Below are 23422 nucleotides of genomic sequence, written 5' to 3'. Positions count from 1 at the left end.
TAATGTTCTTCCGGTGCAAAGTAAGTGTTGTCTTTTTCTACTTCAACTTCTAAATCCAACTTCTCTTGTTCAAGCCTATCTCGTTTCTTGTACCTGACAGCCCTCTGACGCTGGTTTGTGGCCATACAAGTAATTATCTGCCTGTGCTCTTTCTTCATCATCACTATAGTCTACAAGTTTCTTCCTTCTCCTTAAGTACTTTCTGTGCATTTTCTCTGATTGTATCATCAATGCGATCAAATCTTTTTCTGACATCCTCAATATTCACTTTCTTCGTCTTTTGAAGAAGTTTGTTCTAAAATGAAAACAATAAACATTTATAGAAATTTAAACCTATGACCTATTCTGCATTCTTTGACTGAAAATCCCCTTTATTATCACAGTATTGTTGAATACAGTCAATTTTAGTAAAATGAAGAAACCAGAAGAAACTAAGTCTACATACTTGTCTTCTCTCCTCGGCTGCGATTTGTTTCGCTTGGTTTTGCATCTCCTGAAACTCTCGTTTTTCCGAAAGTGTCTGTTGGAATGCTGTGGTCTTTCGTACTTTAAGTGATTGCTTTCTTTTTCGAAGGAACTCCTAAAATTAAAGCAACAATTTCTGTGATTAATATAGTATGGTGTAGGCCTAGTGTAAAGCAGATATTAAGAGTTAAGACATTGGTGACTCTACATGATTTTGATTAAAATGAAGATATTGATAATGACGATAGTGATGATAAAGAGTAGGGCTTATTCTAGGGTATTAATATTGGTTGACAGTATTCTTACTTCGCGTCTCTTTTCGGCTGCTTTTAGCTTCCAAGTAAGATTAGTTTCTTTTCCATTGTTCTCGTCATCTGTTTGTCGCTCGAGTCTGGATAATGACCGTGGCATCTCTAATACAGGTTTGACTCTATCCAAAATGTCAAATGAGCATCCATTTTGTCCAGGTCTAGGGTTAACGATGACACCAGACATTCTTAGTTCTTCTAAGATCTGGAACGTGCTCTTGTCTGTAAGAGTCGGCATACTTCGGTTACCAATAGGTGGAAGTCGACGAGTTGGAACAATGTTTGCTAAAAGTAAGAACATAAGAAAATTTATTATTTGTCTGTTTACAATAATTGTAATCATATTTGATATCAATATTCATTTGTAATTTGTATAATTTATTCTTTTTTATAATTGTTATCATTATCGTCTTCCTTGTGTCTTACCAGTTGAGTTTCCATCCTTTAATCTTAATAGTTCTTCATTCACTCTTTCGTCATGGCTCATCAAAGATGCATGATCAGATAGATTGGTTTCTGAATCATTCTGTAGAAAAAAGAAATGTAAATGAACACTCAAAACTAAGAGAAAAATAATAACTACGCCTTGGAATATTCGGTGGACAAGATTTAGGTAAGACTCTCGACAAAACAAAGAGTTTGAACGAATAAATTAGGCCTATATTTAACAGCAACAACTGTATGGTAAACGTTACGTGACAATAGCCAAATATACAAAATACAAAAATCTACCTCTGGCATGACGCCCACTTTGTTTGATCTTCGTCGTAAAAACCTAAGAATTCGATTTACTTTTTTGCGTTCTTTCACTTCATTCCTTGTTTGATGATTTTTATCATCTTTTGCGTCAGGTTTAACTTTAATTTTAGAATAACACGATCCCATATTACTAGTAATTTCGTAGTTTAATTTCAAATCGTCACTGAGAAATTGTGAAGGTGCTTGTCTTAGCAAAGGCAAAGACAGAATGTTATTGTTGGCATGGTGCTGTGTGGTAACTCGTTGGTACGAGCAACGAATTTACGCAACACGCGGAAATTACGCGACGCACATGCACTTCTACGACTACGACCGTGATACTCTATAGATGCTGTTTGGTCTGATAACGATTTATACTCACATTTCAGTATGTGCTTGCTATCTATATTAATTATCTTTATCATGAAATGCCATTATTTTATTTTGATGACGTCATCACGCGTAAAAACTAGAATAACGTAGGTTGTGTAATTTGACCTTCAGTGTATATTTGAATATCTCACAGCTTCTTGGATGAACACCATCAGGTCCAGGAGTTTTGTTTCTAAAATAAAGATAATATGGGGATTTTCTTTCACAACTAAAATTTGTAAAAGGTCACTTTTATTTAGAACTCCATCGGCATTTGTGTATATACATTCTAATTTTTTGAAGTATCCTGAGTTTGTCTTTTTGGGGGAACATCCTTTTTGAGTACGGATATCCGAACTAATTGGTCTCTTCGAATTGCCCATTTCCACCTTTTGGTGGAGAAGTAATTCGTTTTTTGAATCCCTTATATTTTAGACTTTAAGAAGTTGGGGACGGGGATTTGGGGGTGCACGAGCATGAAGCCTGATGGCTAACTTAATATCAACAATTTCCAAGTCCAGAAGCCTGTTTGATTTGGAGAGGCATCTAGTCCCTGGATGATAATATTAGATTTCCGACTAGTGGCATCCAAACAAAAATCTATCCACATAATACTTTTACTTTTTGTTTAATAAATAAAATATAACAATCTAAACATGTTATACTCAACAATTTGTTTGCGGTCTTAATTACACTATTCATATGCTTATATCTTATCTTATAAAGTGCACGTGCGACCTCTATATTTGCGAATAATAGTACGCGAGTAATGATTTCAACAACAAACAAACAAAACACCAGCGGCAATTTTTTTGTTTAGACGCTGGGAAAACGCGTTGTTTCACAATTTAAAGTACATTGTTTTAGGACTAAAATGGACAATCAAGCAGATGTACTAGATATACACGAAGGGGATGAAGATGAAGAATTTAAGGTGGATGAAAATTCAGACCGTAAGTATTTAGGCCTAATCTTAGTTTGAGCAGAGATTAGCTAGCCTGGCCTAGCCTAGGCCCACTACTAGTACTAGGCCTAGGCCCTACTACTAGTGTAACGGTGGTATTTTAGTGTATCCGTTACTATGTCGGGATAGGAAGAAACCACTAGGAATGTTAATAGATGGAGTAGGGAGAAATAGTGAAAAAGGGTTGTTGACCTGATGGTCAGAGTGTTACACTAGCTAGGCCTCTAGGCCTAGCTAGCTAGTTAGGGGCCAGGGCCTCTAGCCCAACCCTGCCTGGCTAGCTAGTAGTAGGGGGTAGGCATAGCTAATAGGGCCTTTTTGGGTAGCTTCACTTAATCATAAGCATTTTTATTTTAAACTTTAAATCAACAAAATTTATTGAGTACTTAATATTTAAAAAGTTATGATGAATAAAATAAAGGTGTAAAATTTGGCACCATCACTAGGCCTATGCTTTATAAATTATATTTATATAAGAATCCCCACCTTGCGTTTGTGACCTTGTACACAAATAGGATAGTCACTGGGTGAAAATACTACTAAAACACGTCATATATAATAATAAATACATTTTATGAACATATTTTATTTAGAAAGTTGATGGAGACAAATATGTATTCACGTAGTACAACATTTTGTTTGGAAATTGTGTAAAAATCAGATAGAAAGTACTGATTTTATTTATGTTTACCCTCTCCCCGGACTGCGCAAATTTCCTGGAGGAATAACCCCACCTCAGCCAGACTGTGTGATGACTTTTGGCGGCCTAGAATTGCTTACTCACTTAGCATCAGGTGATTTAAAACCTTTTGCGATCCAATATAGGTGATATTTATGTAAAACCAAAGGCATACACTGTTAAAATTATTTATACTATTATACATTTAAAATGAGAAGAAATTACAATAAAGGTGGGTGATTCCCACGAAAGATAAATAAAAATTTTCTGGAGAAGATCGTACAGTCAATCATTCGTTTTTTCTGAATAGCCAATCAGAGTTTGTAAATTTGTGCGCAAGTTGACCCTTTTTTAACAGTTTATGGTTCACACTTTTCTATTCCCTTAAAATGTCTGCTGCCCTCTAGCGGTTTTGCTAGTCGCTATCTATGGGCCAAATTTGAGCCACCCCAGAAAAACTTTATTTTCTATGAAACGGCAAATGCTAACTTTCGCCGGTGATCGTTTCTTTTTAATAGAGGTTTTATTTATTTATATGGATAACGATGTACAGTATATTCAAAAGTTAATATCACGGTTGAGTTTTTAGTATATATTATTAAATATTACAATTAAAGAAATAATATAATAATAACTAAAACTTTGACGTAAACATTTTGCCCCCTCAGTCGACAGTTGTATGAACTACGCCATTTTTCGGTAAAATAATTACATAAAATCACGTTTTTAGTAAAATATTTTGTGAATTAACATTGTAAAATTCAATAAAATATGATATTATATGATTAGGCCTAGCAAATAAAAATAATAGCGGCTCAACTTGTCGGCGGCCCAACCAGTCATATGCCGTATGAGCCAGGTCTTCAAGGGCTTACAGTAATTTATAATATGCTAAAATAAAAACCGTGAATTAATTTTTGATTTTACATGGTTATCCCTCATATACTCTAAATTACAAGAAAGGACACCACCGATAGTTCACATTCGGCGGTTTTCCAGACATTTTTCTGGTGGCGGCTCAACTTGGACTAATCCATTAGGCCTACTGTGCTAGCTACAGGTAGAGGTAGCCCAACTTTTAGTTCAGTAGACCTACTAAAACTAGTGTACTATCCAGTACTAAGACATACAGTACATACTCTCTATCTCTCATCTGATCTGTAATATACTGTACGCTGATAGTGATACGCATTTCCTTACTGCTTTCTAACCGTAAATGACGACAAACACAGTAATGCTATATCCGAACTGTCTAGCAATCACGGTTCCCAAAAATCATCATTGCAAAGTCGACAATATTAAATGGGCTGAATCGTCCAGGACCGTTTAACAATAAACTCATTTTTTTTATAGAAAATATTCAAAAGCTGAAAAAAAATGTTAAGAAAAGAAAAGGAAGAGGATTTGGTACAGGTAAGTAAGATTAAATGATTATTTATTAATTAAATGAAATTATTTGTACCATTGCAATCATAAACATTTTTGTATCTATATATAATTAATAAACTGTAAACACACTTCCCCCTTTAGATGCTGGTGTACGAACAGCAGGAGATGATTTTGAAGCCATGGAAGTGGATAACAGTGAAAGTGGACCCCAAAGATGTATGCATGTTTTGACCTATTGCTATTAATTATATATTTAACAACATATGAACAAACTACTAAATGGTTAAAACAATGCTGTGTGTATGAAATTGTGACTGGATCTCAATTGAATATAAACTATTATATATATATACAGTATTGTAAAAATAAACATAAAATGTATTGTACCCATCTGTATTTACTTTCTATGTGGTAATAATCTCTTTCAGCCGTAGAAGGTTGGATCCTATTTGTCACTGGTGTTCACGAAGAAGCAACAGAAGAAGACATACATGATAAATTTGCAGATTTTGGTGAGATCAAAAACCTACACGTGAATCTAGACAGACGAACAGGATATTTGAAGGTAACGTTTCTTTTGTTTTTAATTTGGGATTAACGGAAAAAAAAAACAATGAAATTGTACTTTGTCATCTAAAAGAAAAAGAAGACACTTTTCCCAAGATGGAATAGATAAAATCAATATGGGATTTTAAAACTACTTTTTTAAAATCATCCAAATCAATATCACACATTTCTTTTGATAGAATCCCCAATCAAACAAAATCTTGCATCTGTCTTTTTTTGATACCCACTATTATTAGTAAAAGGATAAATATTTTGGCACATAAGGTGTTTATACTTAAGCTCATAGTGTATTTTCCAGACAAAAAAAATGTTCCAGAAATTGCTGACGGGTGGACTAGCATAAAAAGGACAATAAATATTGCATCGCCAATTGTGTCTATTTTCATTTAATAAATACATTACAGTAGGTTGTAATAAAAAACAATATTTTCTTGAAGACATTTATTTTGTGTTTGCTACCCTCTAGTGATGAGAATTATTGTATGCTCTGTTGTCATTTAATGTTTTTTATTGTACATGATGTTTGTAATACACAGTACAGTATCACTGTGTTCAATAAAATCTGTTGTGATAATAATTGATTACAAACATTAAAATGTTCACACACTTTTTGTACAAGATCTCCTTAAATTTAATCATTTATTTTGTTTAAAATTACAAAAAATTATTTTTTATATTTTTGGGAGGCAAAACATCTTTAACTATATGTATATATTTTTCTCTTTAAAATGTTTGCTTCCCTCTAGGTTGGTTGGACTGTTTGTTCTCAAACTCTATTTTGAAATCTAAAGTACAGTATGTTAACCCACTGTACAAGTACTGTACACTTACATTAGGTACTGTACATTGCTTGTTTCCCATGGAATATGAATGGAATTTCCGCATATAGAACAAACACTAGGCAATTATTTTTTCCCTTGAATAAACGCCCGCCGCCACATTCATTATACACATACATACTTGGTATATACCCATATCGTGTGGTTCACCAATTTTTACAGTTTAGAGAGAGAGAAAACAAGGTTGTTTGTAAATTTTTACTGTTATTTCTTGTGTTTTGGTTTTTCCTATACAGTACTGGGTTTTTTTTTCGAGTAAATAGGTTACCATTTTACACCCACGCTTTTGCTTGTTGTGGCCTAGGATTAGGGCTTCTAGGCATAAACAACAGAATTTTTCAGTTAAACAAGTTTTTATGAAAAGGTGTTGATTTAGTTGTATTAAAATGTAATCTGGGCTCTCACTCAGTGGTTAATTGAGACCCCATTTCATCAATTCTCTTTATAACACTGTAAATACTTTTTCATTGATGTGTAATTACTGTGTTTTATGTGATTATTATAATGTATTATATGATGTATTAATTTAAGATACTGTAGTTTAAGGGGGAAGCTGCTTAATTAGCTACTAGCCTTAACGGCTGTGACTACAGTATCTGGATTCTCCGGGAGACGTGTCTCCGAATTGTCATAAATAAAATAAATTTAAAAAAAAGAAAACTGTAAATGTAATTCATATGTTGATGATATAACGCAACCTCAACACAACACATTGTGTGGTTGAATAAACAGTTTAATAACAATTTCTATGCGTTGTCACCAAACACTTACGTGTTATAGGCATTCAAATTCTGCAATAATTCTGTCTTTTATTGTATTGTTCGATAAATTACCTTCAAAAGCATACAGTACAGTAGTACTTTATATACTAGTACAGTGCTGCTACTACTAGCAACTAACAATACTGTTAGACTTCAATACTTTTCCAAATTGTTTGTAAATAATACAAACAGTAGGTGATCTAGCCGCACCAAAGTGACTGTTGAATAGGCAGAGTGGTACTGTACATACAAAACAATACGACTGTACAACACTGCTAAGTCTAGTAAACTGGAGTATTCAGTACATGCCATTTTATCAATGTTCTAAAAAAATCACAAAACTGAATGATTTGTTTGCAAAATGAGGTCGGAGCGTTCAACTTGACAAATGTTGATTACATGTTGAGGCCAGGTAACACTTGTTTTAGATAATCCAAGCAGTGGGTAATTAGGATAAATATGTGCCTTCCCTCGAGACCCGTAGTTTCTGTCCGGGAATTCATGCCAGATGAGATACAGTGGTCCATGGATATTTTGCCCTACATTGTAGTACGCAATGTGCTTCAATTGTTACAATAATCCTATATATGCAATAAGACACAGATGATGACATTACAGTTAACATAGTTGTTGTTACATGTAAGGCATGCTGTCTCGCACATCATACAGAGAATATAGGAATGCCCGACATTTCCTTGTGTGATGACACACATAACTTATACAGACCTGAATGATCAAACATCACTATTGCTATTTACTTAGATCATATTTTATCAACCAATTTATAATTAATACCAAAGCAACACCTACAGCACCCTTGACTGTGTGCAATAATTTGTAGGTAGCCCAACTGCAATTTTCAAAAGACAAGGCCTGCTAACTGTAATACTGCAGCACTTAGGAAACTTTTAATGACTACTACATGCAATTTTATTGAAAATTATAATCAATTATAATTTGCTATTTTATTAAATAAATTCTGCTGGCCAAATTTTTTCTAAACATCGTAATTTTGTTAAAATATCTTCCAATTCTGTAAAAATGAAAGGTAATTTTATACCTTTATTTTTAAAAAACTGTTTACACTGTACAGTACTACAAACTTAAAGGTAAAACAAGCCTTTATTTTATACTTTGATACAGTAAATGCTAACAAACATATACCAAGTACTGTATATTACCTACTTTATGTTTTTTTGTGTTTTTTCTGCACGATAACGTCCACAATTTGCACTCTTCATGCATGGAATCTCAAGAGCGCCATCATTTGAACTTCCAGTGAAACTGACAGGCCTGGTCTAACATAGACAAGCATTGCATTCATCAATGACTAGACTCTGCCCTAGTTATTCTGTCAGTTCTGATGGGAACATAATATGCCTAATCAATTTCTATATTTGTTTTCCTTCTAAATAAACAATTTCCAAATATGGAATGTATTTTTATCTTAGAGCGGCAATGTTCAACACTCACTTTTATGCCGTGTCATGCTGTTTGAATCGTCAGTGCCATGCAATTACAAAACGAGAATACTTTTATTCCCTGGTTCTCGTTTTCTTCTGCCAGCTGACTTTCCGTGTCACGCGTGTTTATTAGCGATGTAATTGTTTGCGATGGTAGTTGAGGGACGCATGTTTATTGGCATTTTGACAATCGTGTTGTCCTCCACATTGTAACCGTTTTAATACTGGCATACCACTAATGTAGCTCATTAGAGCTTTAATGCGTTACCACTGCTAAATCAATTGTATATTGACAAATGAATTTATTCATTATCGCTGACAAATCTGTTACCGATAATTGCGCATGATGGCAATCATTTGGTCGGACTGTACCAATGTTCAAAATCATGCCCCTTCAGGGCCGTAGTCTGTCTTCAATTAAGTTTGTCTGACTGTGTGACATTCCAGCTCGCATTTCTACAATTGTCGTAAATCTACAAATGTTTTATTTTTTCATCTGTGACAAAATTGAGGTCATTGTCAGTATATGCGTTTTAATGTTGCCTTTAGATGTTTGGCGACTACTTCGTATCAGAATAAATCAAATTAAAATCGTAGAAAGTGCTTTACGTCCCCTAAGTTTATTTTATTCCCTGGGAAACTTTGATGGGCTATTCTTTGGTAAATTGAAAGATTATTTTTTATGCTCTGTTTATATGCTTCTTTGCCATTATATAATGTGAATTAGTAATAATGTATATTTTTAGTTCAAAGTTTTTACACATCGTGCCAATGAAATTAAATTTATAGAAACAAAATCAAGGGAAGGTCATGTTGAATCCCCCCAGAAACGAATATAGAGCAATTGCAAAGTAATTTTTACAAATTTGTATTGCACATATCTGCTATTCTAATTTAATCTAAATTAAAATTTAATTACCAAATTTTACGTTTTCCATGAACTCCAAATAATTCTTTGCTTTTGTGTAATTTTAACATTCTGTAATAATTTAATCAAAGTAAATTAAAGTTTTTTAAAAGTTCAAAAGTTTATCAGTAAATGTTTATTTGTGAAGGACAAACAACTGAAAATTTATATTTTGAGGAGACCAACAAAATTCTTTTAAATGTCATTTAGAACATTTCCTCAACTTTTAGCTCCCTCTATTGGCAATGGAGGAATTACTTGGTATAAACATTGACAATATCCTAATTTCTAATCATACAGTATTCAAGGTTGCTACCTATAATAGGGGAAACCCCATGGTACTGTACAGTACTGTATGGTTGGTAGGGTGCTCTGTATAATTCTTTGGTAGGTATAAAGTGAGGATTCTATTCTAATCATACAGTATTCAAGGATGTCACTGATATGATAGGTTGGGTACTGTTTGTAATTTGTGGGTTTGGGGATACAGTGAGGATTGATTCTAATCACACAGCATTCAATGATGCCACTAAGAGGGGAAACCCCGTATTATGGCCGGTTGCTGTATTTAATTTGTTGATACAGTGAAAAATAAAAAAAAGCAGAGAATGTACAGTAGGGATAAGAAAATAAAACTTAAAATTTACTTATTAAATTAATTAATTAAACACCAATTCATTTTCAAGTACAGTTACTGCTTGTGATAATAATGCACATATTATTTTTTTTAATAATTCACTACAATCTGAACTTGATGAGCTTTGCATTTATGATGTCCTTGATGATGTCAAAATGATTCTACTGTAGTAACTAATATAAAATGTGTACGCAATCTTTTTACAAAACGTCATGTACAGTACAGTTAGGTTCAGACTGTTAGTGTTGGGTGTTTATAAAAATAATGTATTTTACAATGTAAGCTGGCAAATGTAGAAAGTTGTGGGTGGTAGTGTGAACAGCTGCTGTTTGTAATAATGTTCAGTGCTACCGTGCACAATACTATGCTAAGCAGGTGTTTGGAGAAGTGGGGTTGTAGTATACGTCTTTGTCACTATCATTCATAAATATATACTCAACATAATCAGTTAAGACATATGTGTTATGTTACAGCAGCAGTGGGTATAATGTTATAGGTTCTTTGATTTGTGTGATGATGTATATTTAGCTGATACTGTAAACTTGATGTGTCTTTCTCCATTTCTCCTGTCTACTGTACATTATTTACAGCTTTCTCCCTGTTTCTAAAATATCTAGGCAGAAAAGATGAACCCAAAATAGAGTCAGGGTTTTCTATACGCTCCTTTCTTTTCATTGCATCCTCTGTTTGGAACAACTTCCTCCTTATGTAAAACTTTCACCTACTTTTGACGCGTTAAATATTTTGTTTTGTAGCTCATTACAATGTGCCTTTGATCATCTTTTTTTTAATTAATAAATGTTTGCTTTATTATTTTATTTTTCTTGATTCTCCATACATTTTAAATACTGTACTCTTCTAGTTGCTGTGTGAATATTACTGTATGTTTCAATTAATTTGTGAGTAAGTGTGGCCGAGCGGTTAAGACAGTGGAACCGTAATCCATAGCCATAACATCGGCAAGGATTCGAGGCTCACTCGCTCCATGGTTCTGGTGGTAGAACAAGTCAAGGACTATAAACCATAGGTCCAGTGTACATCTGGCTCATGTGCACTTTAAAGAACCTACAGTAGTACATCTTTCGAGATGAGTAGGGGGTTACCCCGGTGTTCATACACACACACTGTCGTGGACAGACGTAATGTAATAACGTAATCATCAAAAATAATTATTTCACTTATAAAAAGACAAAAGAAATGGTTAATTTCAACAAAAAACCATTGTCTTCCTTGCTTTAAATTACATTTTTTGGGGGGAAAATGGTTTTTTTTAGATCAAGTTTTTGGTCAAAGTGAATCACTATTATGTAATATTAAAATGGCATATTTAAAAAATAAAAATTTTTTTTAGGGGGACAATATATCTTTAAATTTTAGTATGTTTACCCTTGTTCCCCACCTTAGTGGTTTTGTTTAGTAGAAACAGTTCTGTAACAGCAACAACTAATTAACACCAATAAATGAAAAATTGTAAAACAATGGATGAACTGTTCTCAAATTGAAAATACTAATTTCATTCAGTACTTGTCTTTATTTCTGATTGTTAGAAAATAGACACATTTAATTAAAGTTTACTATATTTTTATTAAACTTTGTATCAATTTTCCTTTATTTTATATTTTTTCAAATACATAGTGTAAACTGTACTGGTACTGTATGACTATTAAATTCCATCATGAAAATTGAGAACAGAAAATCTCTGACTCCTAATCTACAAGAATCTTTATGTAGTACTAAAAATAATAATTCTATTGACGATGATCAGTGTTCCAATTCCTAAATTAAAGTACAAACATTTGTAAGTTTATTTAATTGAGAAATTAAAGAAACCCTCTTGTGAGAATCTTTTGGAATGCAATGGTCATATTTTTGTATTACTTTATTGGTGTTTGTGCTTTGTTATATTCAGGTGGTGGTGTAAGATCCAAGGCTTTAGCGAGGTACCACAGGAACCCCCTGTTGGACGTGCATGACACTAAAATGAAATAACTTTGCGGGCAAGCACAAACCAAGTTGTTTGACACCTGTGACCTTACGCACAGGTGTCAAAAGCGTTTCCGTACTTGAGACTCCTATAATTATCGTAGCATAATTTTAAGCAAACGATATCAGAAAAAAATAGATTTATTTGTAGCATCGGGGTTGGAACTGTCACGTCACTATGGGCTTTGACGTATGAAGATTGCATTTAAAGTGCATCCTGGGTTGGCTGATATTTCAGGGGTGCTTGCAGAGGCCTAGAGATTTCAGAGGGGCTTGTAGAGGCCTAGAGATTTCAAGGGTGCCTGCAGTGGCCTAGAGATTTCTGAGTTAATGCGGTCAAAATCTATTTTTCAATTTATGTCCACATGTTTTATTTTATGGTACAAAGTTTAATTGATCAATTTACAAATGTAATCGTATTATTTATTTATTTGTATCCGAATTTAATTTTTTTTTCCTACAAATTAAGTATTAGTTATTTCAACTAAACTTTTTATTTATTTTCTGAATTGAAAACATCAAATTCTAAACTGACAAAATTGAAAGAAAAGCATCCACTACAAATCAGATTTGAATAGTCTATTTCGCAGTTTTAATATCAGTGGTATTCACTTCCATAAGGAAAAAAACTAAAATAATGATTTCATTTATTATAAAAAGACAAAATAAACTGAAAAAAATTAACAGTTCAATCTTTGTCTGACAGATAAATTGACATTTTTAACTTAGATTGCAAGATTTTTCAGGAATTTGTTTTTTTCAGTCCAATATTTGGTTAAAGTGAATCACTACTACTCTTGTGACATAAAAATGACACATTCAACAACAACATTTAATAGAACATTTTTTGTTTTAAGGGGAACAGTACTGTATATCTTTAAAACAATAGTTTCACACAGAACATCTAAATTTCTTGTGCAGTATAACTACTGTACCTCAAATACAGCTTAAATAGGAAATTTAGACACTATTTGGGATGCAATATTGGATATAGGATAGCGAACAATTTTCAAAAGTAGTTTAAAACCTTCCCATTACAATTCCAATCATGTTGATACCCCATGTGGAATAACAAACAAACTTTCTTTTAATAAAGATTTTGTTTACGTTTGTTTATTGCAGGGATATGCACTTGTAGAGTATGAAACATTCAAGGAAGCAAGAGCAGCCATGGATGAACTCAATGGATCACAGATCTTAGAGCAAGAAGTAAATGTTGACTGGGCCTTTGTAAAAGGACCGCAATCTGGAAAAAGAGGGTAAGGTTATATTCTTGTCGTGTTGTTTCTGGTACTGTTGCTGGCGTGGCATTAAGTTTTAGGTACTGGAGTTCTGGTACACTTTGAGAACCCAGAACATCTTGTGTTGTGTATGGAGGACAAGGGTTCTTGAAGGAGTATACAGTAGTTTTCATGGTATTATCAGCATTTTTTTTAAAAACAGTGTCTAATGTGTTTCACAGAATACAAAAGAGGTTGCTGTGTCCACATGCGGGATAAAGTTGCTGTCATTACTGTTTTGTAATTGGGTGCACTAGCAAGTATACAGTACTCGCCCCAGAGCGGGTTTCTTATGTAGTTAAAACATCATTTATCAGATTCATACTTGCCCATATGTATATTCTCAGGATTACTTTACCAAAGTTCCAATTTTACCTTGACCTTTGACATCCCTTGATCTTTGGTGGAGCCCTCCTCGGTATCAAATCAATACGCGCTCTATCCACAGGATTACTTTACCCAAGTTTCAGCTCAATCGGAGCAATTTGAGAATTTTTACTTTAGATTTGACTTTTACCTAGACTTGTTCTTTCTTATACCGAGCTGTACAGTTGGGCGACCTCTAGTCTCTAAATATTAAAAGTCGGACAGATTTTTTGTATATATTGGACATCTAGTTTTATGTCCTTATCTGAGAAGACTGTACATTGCATTGAACCCAATTGTTTGTCCCCTTTTCTTTTTTCTCCTTTTTCGCTCGGCTAATCAGTTCGACTAGCGGTTGTGTTCAAGGCAATCTACTGTAACAACAGGATGCTGAGTGCCGGAGATCAAAGGGTTTATCTGTGGCTGCGATACATCAGTTCAGAACAGACACTTTATGCTGTATCTGTTCAGTACTATTGGTGTTTGTCGCAGAAGATCAAAGGATTGTTAAACGTTCCTATCTTGACAAGGCAAGCTCAGTGTCCTGTTGTTACATTGCCTTGGTCCAATCACTAACCAAAATCACATAGTACTGTAGGCCCTATGTTTCAGTGGGATATAAGAATCAACTAAACTGTTACATACTGTACAGGATAGGACCTGGCAGCAATTGGATGTCAGTACTAATCTATCTTTTAGCCAATACTAACATAACCAGACCATGAAAACTTTTCTGGGTGCCCTATTGTCTAGCATGTACAGTATTTATAATCATGGAGGAAATTTTTCTTCCATGATATAATTAAATGTAGGGCTTTCATTTGAAGATCAAGTTTACTTACCTAAACATTTTTGCAGAAAACAGCATTGATTAATTGAAGAAGTTATCACAGGTCTAGAGGTTTGTTGATAAATCCAGGACAATGACCGTATCTATTTTATTTCAATCCATACTGAACTGTCTTTGTTATCTTAATTGCATATTTCTCTATGATCTTTGATAAAAATCCTAGTATTTAATGTTTAAATGTTAAAATTGGATAACATAGTATTGAACTTGCTATGCTAGCTATGTAGCATAGTTTTTAAAGAGGTTGATTGGAAAATAATGCCCTACAAAAATTGAATTTATTTTTTACTGCTGGTAAGAAAAAAACCAGTAAATAATACTTTTTATTCAATCATCTAATATTTTTGGCAACAGGAAAGAAACATGAAAGACGTGGATGAGAGTTTTAATAGTAGATGGGTTATTGCTCTACAGTATGTAACACAACTTACAGATTATTCACTTCATTTTTACAGTTGTATGAATATAAATGAGGGCGCGCAGTTAATATAATAATATTTTTCGCATACAATTAACAGAGTTAATGTTAAAGCTTGGTTTAATACCACACATCATTTTACCAGTTTACAACACGACGGATCATCTGAACTGTCACATTTTATTGGTCAAATCACTGTATGAAGCATTGTATGTTGTTTAGGTACAGTAAAGTACTGTATTATTACTACTCTAGCAACAAAGAATGTGATATTCCTATGCAGGGTCTATACTTTTCCATAAAACAAAGAGGGTCATTTAATAGAGGGTGTCCCCTGAATAGAGGTTGGCCATAATGTCCTCTGTTACAGCTTAGTGCTCTAGGTTTGAAATTTATAATAATTGTTTAAAATACAAGAGGCTTGCACTTGCAGTACTCTAACAGTTTAGTTCAGAATGTATGTAAAGTATGGTAAGTGTTAATCAAAGAACCACAAAATACCAATTTACATTGACAGTTTATCTTTCAAGGTCTTGGTTTAAGTGGATTGTGGTACAATCTAAATTTAGGCAGAGAACAGCTGTTGATCAAGTAAAACTCCCATCTAAATTGTCTCTCCCTTTAACTTTCAAGAGGAAAGGGAAAAATGTACAAAGTCTACAGTACAGTATAGTATATCAAAGTCTTGAGATATTAAATAATCGTTTAAATACATTATTAATTGTAATTTATAAAAATGTTACTTTTTGATTTAATACATTTATTTTCACAAGGATGTTATGGTCAAATTGCTTCCCATGTTATTTGACCAATCATAACCATGATGGATCATGTGATTGGTCAATGTGGAAAAAACAAGTCTAAATAAAGATGATGTTTCCACTGTTTGAAACATGCTTTCCCTGGTTAGGTGAATAAAAATTGGTCTGTTTTTATTAACTTACAAATTAAGTTTCAGAAGGAGGTCATTGTTAATTTTTCTGATATAAATATTTATATATATCTTTATAATATATTTAACAGAATTTCATTCTATATTTAAATTACATACTGTATATGTTTGTTTTAAAGATGTATTGTCCCTTGAAACACAAAAAATGAAGGTCAAAATATTCTATTTTTAAATTGGCCATATTAAAGTTATTCACTTTAAGTCAAATATTCGAGCCAAAAACAACAAGTTTACGTAATTAACAAGTAAATTAATTTGATTACATTTCGTCTGGAAAATCTTCGCGAGCGAAAGTAAACAAAGATTTCAAACCACTAGTATGCATTATGCCTGATGCTAATTAGGATTGTTTACAACTCGTCACAGTTGAGAAGGTGTTTTCACACAGATCGCGAGGAAGTTTTATGATTATGCATACAGAGTAGCCAAACAAGCGCTTTGCATTATGAGATATGTTTTGATCGAAATCTTTGACTGGAAGTCAAAGTTATTTTTTGAATAAAAAAACGTCTGTATTTCAGTTAAATCTTTTTTTTTCCGACTAATTTTTGGTGAAAGTTAATAACTATTATGATACTTCAAAATGACCCACTTTTTTTCAAAATCTTTTTTTATTATTTTTTTGGAATTATTCAAAGGGACAATACATCTTTAATCATTAATTCACCTTTACAATATGTGCTTGAGATTAATATAAAGAAAGCTATTTTACCTGACTGACCGTGTTCATGTCAGTCACATTACATTTCTGTTTTGACGTAGTTTCTCAATTATTTGTGTTTTCTTAGTTGTAAACCTCTGTTATGGTACAGAATTACCGATGTAATTGAGAATGATGATTTGTGATGGGCAAACAAGGCTACCACAGAGTTGGGTGAGAAGGTACCCTGTAACTCTAAGCCATGATCGCCATTTAATTAGTAAAGTAGATATTGAACTTGTCTAGCGATGTATTTACAGTGCCCAGTATGACCAGACAAACTAAATGACATAATAGCTAATAGTCACACTGAGAAATGACAGCGGACTGGACAGTAGGCCGTCCATGCTAGCCACATACTGGTCAGAATTGAAACATGTTGCACTGTTAGTAAGCATTCCTTAAGCTCAATGGTAGGTGACCATTGTTTTTGGAAAAACTATTGAGATAAAAGGCATAAGTATATTATTGACAATGACATTTAAAATGAACAGCTTATGAGAAATGAAACTGGGTATAAACGATTTTTTGTTGCATTACATTTACAAAACATTTTCCAGGGAATACTGTATATCCTTAGTCCGTCCCCCACAGAATCTCAGGGGTTTGCACATAATTTTACTAGGGCTAGGGCTAGGATGTTCTGCATATTGTAGATTACAACAATTGTGTAGGGAAGAGGGTTAGGAGGTATTTGTGGGGGATGGAGGAGGTTGCCTATTGTGCTGTACACAATTCACCTTCCCATCGATTTCATCTTCACTGACTGTTATTTCTTTTAACTTTTTAACTAATGTTATAGAGTGCTATAGAGCACTTGGGTTTAGGCCACACGTGTATGTTATTGTACCATAGGTACCTAAATGTCCATATTGACTGTCGCAGCCTAGGGCTTGTTATAGGAAAATACAAACATGCCACTTCCCTGTAAAAACTATGCTTGAAGCTGATTTACATTAACAAAATACTTTTGACTCAATCAATAATAACTTACAATAATGATAACATAGCCTCTGTCACAATTAATTACACCATATCTATTAATTATTAAGGTGTGAGGAAATTAAAATTGTAAAATATTATTATATAATCGTCTTACTGTATCGTAAAAAGGTACGCAATGAGCGTTTTGAAACAAGCAGTGAATCGGTCACTATAGGTGGAAATGAAATTATTTAGGTTAACTTATCGGAAGGACCTTGGTTTGTGGGTTCCTACCGTGCCGGACCACTTAACAGCATGCCCTGAAATATGACGTGCTTATGAGTGAACTTTACAAGTAAATTGATCATTTATCATTTTATACTGAATCAATATTGACATGTACATCTTAGTCATATTATTCAACCCTCAACACTTTACCTCTCCAAAGGGTTATTTTTTATTGAGTTGGGTTACAGTTATACAAATATTATTTTTGTTATACAGTAGTAACCTAATAATATAACTCATCACGAATGTCTTCCCTAGGGTAAGACCCAAAGGGTATTTCGATGGAATTGTCTGTCATTTTTTCCCTTGTATCTGAAACTTTAAAGTACTGTAGTTTAAGAGCAGCATTTTTATTTGGAATGGCCGTGGTTAGACCTAGATATTCATTGCAGTTGCATAATTATACAGTTGATGCAAAGGTGTAGAGGAGAAGCGTTATGCTCTGCCCATTTAAATGTTGGAAAAATCAATGAAAAATTTAACCATGGCACCTAAAATTTCAATTGTATGCCCACTGTCATATGTTATTTCATCCCAGATCTCCTCAAAAGTGAAATGCTGCTCTATAAAGGGTTAAGGCAGTGGGCTTAATTTTAGAAGAAATATTCGCACATCTTCAAATGTCCAAATACTGTGAACACAACTTTACAAACCCTATCTGGTTGTAGTTTTATATAATATAATATCTCTTATTAATAATACATACTGTACTGTACTTTTGTTGTTTTTTGTTCATACATTTCTTTATATTTTCCCACCCAATCCTATTTACTGTACTATTTAGTATACATTTATACATGCATATAAATATTCTATTCTATAGGCGAAACAAGAGGCGGTAGGCAGTGCTCTCCTCTCATCTATCTGGTGTATCTTGTCATCTACAGCGTCTCAAATACCAGTTGAAGATGATATCAAGTCGCATGTTTGAGGGTTACAGCAGACGTCTTCAACATCTTTGTTCTTTAGGGGCGAATCTAATATTTATAAATAAGGGAGCGGCAACAATCGATGTAATAAAAATGCACAATTCCATACTAAGTTTTTTTTTTCATTTTAAAATGGTGTCCCCTGAATTTGTCTATGTTCTAAACAAATATTTAGCAGACTTAACCACTTTGTTTTCACTGGGTGTTCAGGATATGATGTTTATCTAATTTAGACCAGTAGGCCTAATGATACTGTATTGCCAATAATGTTTCCAATCTTTGAAATGGAAGAAAACACACAAAAATGTTTTTCAATCAGAATTATATAAAAAAAAAAGGGAAAATAAGCGGAAATGAATAAGCATCACCTTCTTCAGACCATTAAACCAATGTTATGCTTTATACACTTTTTGTTTTAAGCTATGCCTACATTATCAAACTAGTTTGACAAAAAAAAGTGTGATGTTCCCAAATATGGTAGTGATATGATGTCATCAGGTCCATATTTGAGCACTTTTTATCTCATAAAGTTTGATAGTGTAGACAGAGCTTACGGCATTTTAACCAGGGAAGAGAAGAGTGATAGTTTTATAGAATAAACAAATCATGTTTTGCAGTTTTATTTGTTGATGAATATTAATTATTGTTTTAATTGCCTCTTTTATTCCACTTAATGTAGTAGTAAAATTTATTTTGGCTTACATAGACAATAGTTGAAGATTGTTTATAACATTGTTGAAAACTTTTCAGATAAAACGTTTCAAGTTTGCTACATTTGTGTCTGTTGAGAAAAAAGATGAACAGTGCCCTCTATGAACATTATTTTCTATACTGCAATGATAATGAGTTTTTCTTTACATAAAGAATATAACCATTTATTCAGTATGCTGCTTTTTTATAAAAGTAATGTAATAACTAGTTGTAAGAAATAAATTTGTTACCAAATATTAGATTGTGTTTTTGTTGTATTTTGAGTGCGTTCAGGTAAATTAACATTACAGTAATGTACTAGACCCTATGGCCTTAGTCTACAGTAGCAAACTTTACCGAATTCTCTTGTTTAGACTTCTGCAAGCTTGTTTTCTGTAGTTAGCCGAAGTTTTTCAACTGGTCTACAACTAGCCAACTTCGGAGTTTGCAAACCGAATATCAGTTGGAAAAGAAAATATACAATAAGAGGGATGCATTCGAATCGGTGGAAAAAATAGTAGTCTATATAAAAGTGAAAGAAAATAATAATATAATTTGTGTACATAACCCGGTCGTGTCGAATGGAACCAGCATCTTCGTCGCGTCATTTGAAAACGACATCGTCTTCTTATGTAATGTTTCGTAAATAGCGTGAATGTACCTTTGTTTATAGCCTGTTAGCCTAATAACGATAATGCAGCATTGAAAATATATGTATCTTAAGACTGTTGGTTTGCAGAGAATTTATTTATTTATTTTTTATTTTAACAATATGTTACGAGGGTGGTCCATCCAGCCGAAGCTGATCATTAGGGACCCTCACAAAAATACATCATGACAAGACATAAACATGTAACAATAAATGGTTCACTGTGGATGTACTACCAACGACTCTAAAATTGATCCGTAGAGAGTGTGTTGGGTCACTGTAGACTGGACTACCAACGACAGTTTTACTCCAAGACAGATCCGTAGATATTGTGTTGGTTCACTAGGGTGGACTACCAGACGGCAGTTTTACTCTAAGACTAATATGTAGAGAGTGTGTTGGGTCACTGTAGACTGGACTACCAACGACAGTTTTACTCCAAGACAGATCCGTAGATATTGTGTTGGTTCACTAGGGTGGACTACCAGACGGCAGTTTTACTCTAAGACTAATATGTAGAGAGTGTGTTGGTTCACTAGGGTGGACTACCAGACGGCAGTTTTACTCCAAGACAGATCCGTAGATATTGTGTTAGGTCACTAGGGTGGACTACCAGACGGCAGTTTTACTCCAAGACTGATGTGTAGCAAGTGTGTTGGTTCACTAGGGTGGACTACCAGACGGCAGTTTTACTCCAAGACTGATGTGTAGAGAGTGTGTTGGTTCACTAGGGTGGACTACCAGACGGCAGTTTTACTCTAAGACTGATGTGTAGAGAGTGTGTTGGGTCACTGTAGACTGGACTGCCAACGACAGTTTTACTCCAAGACTGATATGTAGAGAGTGTGTTGGTTCACTGTAGAGTGGACTACCAACGACAGTTTTACTCCAAGACTGATATGTAGAGAGTGTGTTGGTTCACTAGGGTGGACTACCAACGACAGTTTTACTCCAAGACTGATATGTAGAGAGTGTGTTGGGTCACTGTAGACTGGACTACCAACGACAGTTTTACTCCAAGACAGATCCGTAGATATTGTGTTGGTTCACTAGGGTGGACTACCAACGACAGTTTTACTCCAAGACTGATCCGTAGAGAGTGTGTTGGGTCACTGTAGACTGGACTACCAACGACAGTTTTACTCCAAGACAGATCCGTAGATATTGTGTTGGTTCACTAGGGTGGACTACCAGACGGCAGTTTTACTCTAAGACTAATATGTAGAGAGTGTGTTGGTTCACTAGGGTGGACTACCAGGCGTCAGTTTTACTCCAAGACAGATCCGTAGATATTGTGTTAGGTCACTATAGGGTGGACTACCAGACGGCAGTTTTACTCCAAGACTGATGTGTAGCGAGTGTGTTGGTTCACTAGGGTGGACTACCAGACGGCAGTTTTACTCCAAGACTGATGTGTAGAGAGTGTGTTGGTTCACTAGGGTGGACTACCAGACGGCAGTTTTACTCTAAGACTGATGTGTAGAGAGTGTGTTGGGTCACTGTAGACTGGACTGCCAACGACAGTTTTACTCCAAGACTGATATGTAGAGAGTGTGTTGGTTCACTGTAGAGTGGACTACCAACGACAGTTTTACTCCAAGACTGATATGTAGAGAGTGTGTTGGTTCACTAGGGTGGACTACCAACGACAGTTTTACTCCAAGACTGATATGTAGAGAGTGTGTTGGGTCACTGTAGACTGGACTGCCAACGGCAGTTTTACTCCAAGACTGATCCGTAGAGAGTGTGTTGGTTCACTGTAGAGTGGACTACCAACGACAGTTTTACTCCAAGACTGATCCGAGAGAACGTGTTGTGTCCTTGTAGAGTGGACTACCAGAGAATGTGTTGGTTCACTGTAGAGTGGACTACCAACGGCAGTTTTACTCCAAGACTGATCCGAGAGAATGTGTTAGGTCACTGTAGAGTGGACTACCAACGGCAGTTTTACTCCAAGACTGATCCGAGAGAACGTGTTGTGTCCTTGTAGAGTGGACTACCAGAGAATGTGTTGGTTCACTGTAGACTGGACAACCAACGACAGTTTTACTCCAAGACTGATGTGTAGAGAGTGTGTTAGTTCACTGTAGAGTGGACTACCAGACGGCAGTTTTACTTTAAGACTAATTTGCTGAATTATCAATGGCCCTTGAAATCAACCATTTGCTGTATAATATCATATATAAATTCTCTTTTCATACGACTTGGAAAAAAATAAACAGATACATTGTATAATACATTCAACTTTTTTATTCTCATTTATATACAAATTTGTATAAAATAAGGATATATTGGATAGAAAATGGACATCTAAGAATATTACTACTCATTTATTTCCGACCCAATCCTATAAATAGAAAAATAATAAACTAATAATTATATAAAAATTAAGGACACTTTTACAGAATGGTTTTAATGAACTAACAAAATATAGGCTTTAAAGTATGGTAATCAATGCATAGTTCCGACAAGATACACACTTCCCATAAATTCAATTTTTAATATGGGTAGTGTACGTTTTCATTTCTGATATTTTCTGCTTACCGTTACCGCTCATCTGTGTAAATTGGCCTTTATGCTTCTAGGCTCTTTGCAGAACCCAGTCACTTCACTGTGGGATAACCTTTACTAAATGGATACAATGTTTTATTTATGTAGACAATGTTATATTAAAGATGTATTGTCCCTTGAAACACAAAAAAATGAAGGTCAAAATATTCTAAATTTAAATTGGCCATATCAAAGTAATATTAAAGTTATTCACTTTAAGTCGAAAATTCGAGCCAAAAGCAACAAGTTTACGTAATTAACAGGTAAATTAGTTTGATTAGGCTACATTTCGTTTGGAAAATCGTCGCGAGCGAAAGTAAACAAAGATTTCAAATCACGATTACGCATTATGCATATGCTAATTAGGATTGTTTACAACTCGTCACGGTTGAGAAGGTATTTTCACACAGATCGTGAGGAAGTTTTATGATTATGCATACAGAGTAGCCAAACAAGCGCGTTTCATTATGGGGTATGTTTTGATCGAAAACTTTGACTGGAAGTCAGAGTAATTTTTTTAACAAAAAAACATCTGTATTTCAGTTAAATGATTTTTTTTTCGACAAATTTTTGGTGATAGTTAATAACTATTATGATACTTCAAAATGACCCACCTTTTTTCGAAATCTGTTATTTTTTATTTTTTTGGAATTAGTCAAAGGGACAATACATCTTTAACATATATCATAAATTGTAAATCGTAAAGTTTTGCTTTTCAGAAATATTTACATAAAACTAACACGTGTGATTTAAT

General features: G+C 34.0%; 2 protein-coding genes across 2 annotated transcripts; one reads left to right on the top strand and one right to left on the bottom strand.

The window, feature by feature from the left end:
- Positions 1 to 49: 49 nt before the first annotated feature.
- LOC144853628 (uncharacterized) lies at positions 50 to 1305 on the bottom strand. Its single transcript, XM_078711362.1, has 4 exons — positions 1200 to 1305; positions 772 to 1058; positions 446 to 580; positions 50 to 295 (listed from the first exon to the last, which is right to left on the bottom strand). The coding sequence occupies exons 1-4, from the start codon at positions 1258 to 1260 to the stop codon at positions 164 to 166; spliced, it is 615 nt and encodes a 204-aa protein (XP_078567488.1). The 5' UTR covers positions 1261 to 1305; the 3' UTR covers positions 50 to 163.
- A 1373-nt stretch (positions 1306 to 2678) lies between these two features.
- LOC144853630 (RNA-binding protein 8A-B-like) lies at positions 2679 to 19729 on the top strand. The gene is made up of 6 exons (XM_078711365.1): positions 2679 to 2836; positions 4880 to 4939; positions 5057 to 5131; positions 5344 to 5480; positions 13195 to 13331; positions 18674 to 19729. Exons 1-6 carry the CDS (start codon positions 2758 to 2760, stop codon positions 18690 to 18692), a joined length of 507 nt encoding a protein of 168 aa, XP_078567491.1. The 5' UTR covers positions 2679 to 2757; the 3' UTR covers positions 18693 to 19729.
- Positions 19730 to 23422: the final 3693 nt, after the last annotated feature.

The sequence above is a fragment of the Antedon bifida genome, chromosome 10 (genome assembly GCF_963402885.1).
Source record: "Antedon bifida chromosome 10, ecAntBifi1.1, whole genome shotgun sequence".
NCBI classification, from domain to species: domain Eukaryota; kingdom Metazoa; phylum Echinodermata; class Crinoidea; order Comatulida; family Antedonidae; genus Antedon; species Antedon bifida.
The sequence above is the reverse complement of the archived record's forward strand: the minus strand, read 5'-3'. Positions and strand labels throughout refer to the sequence as shown.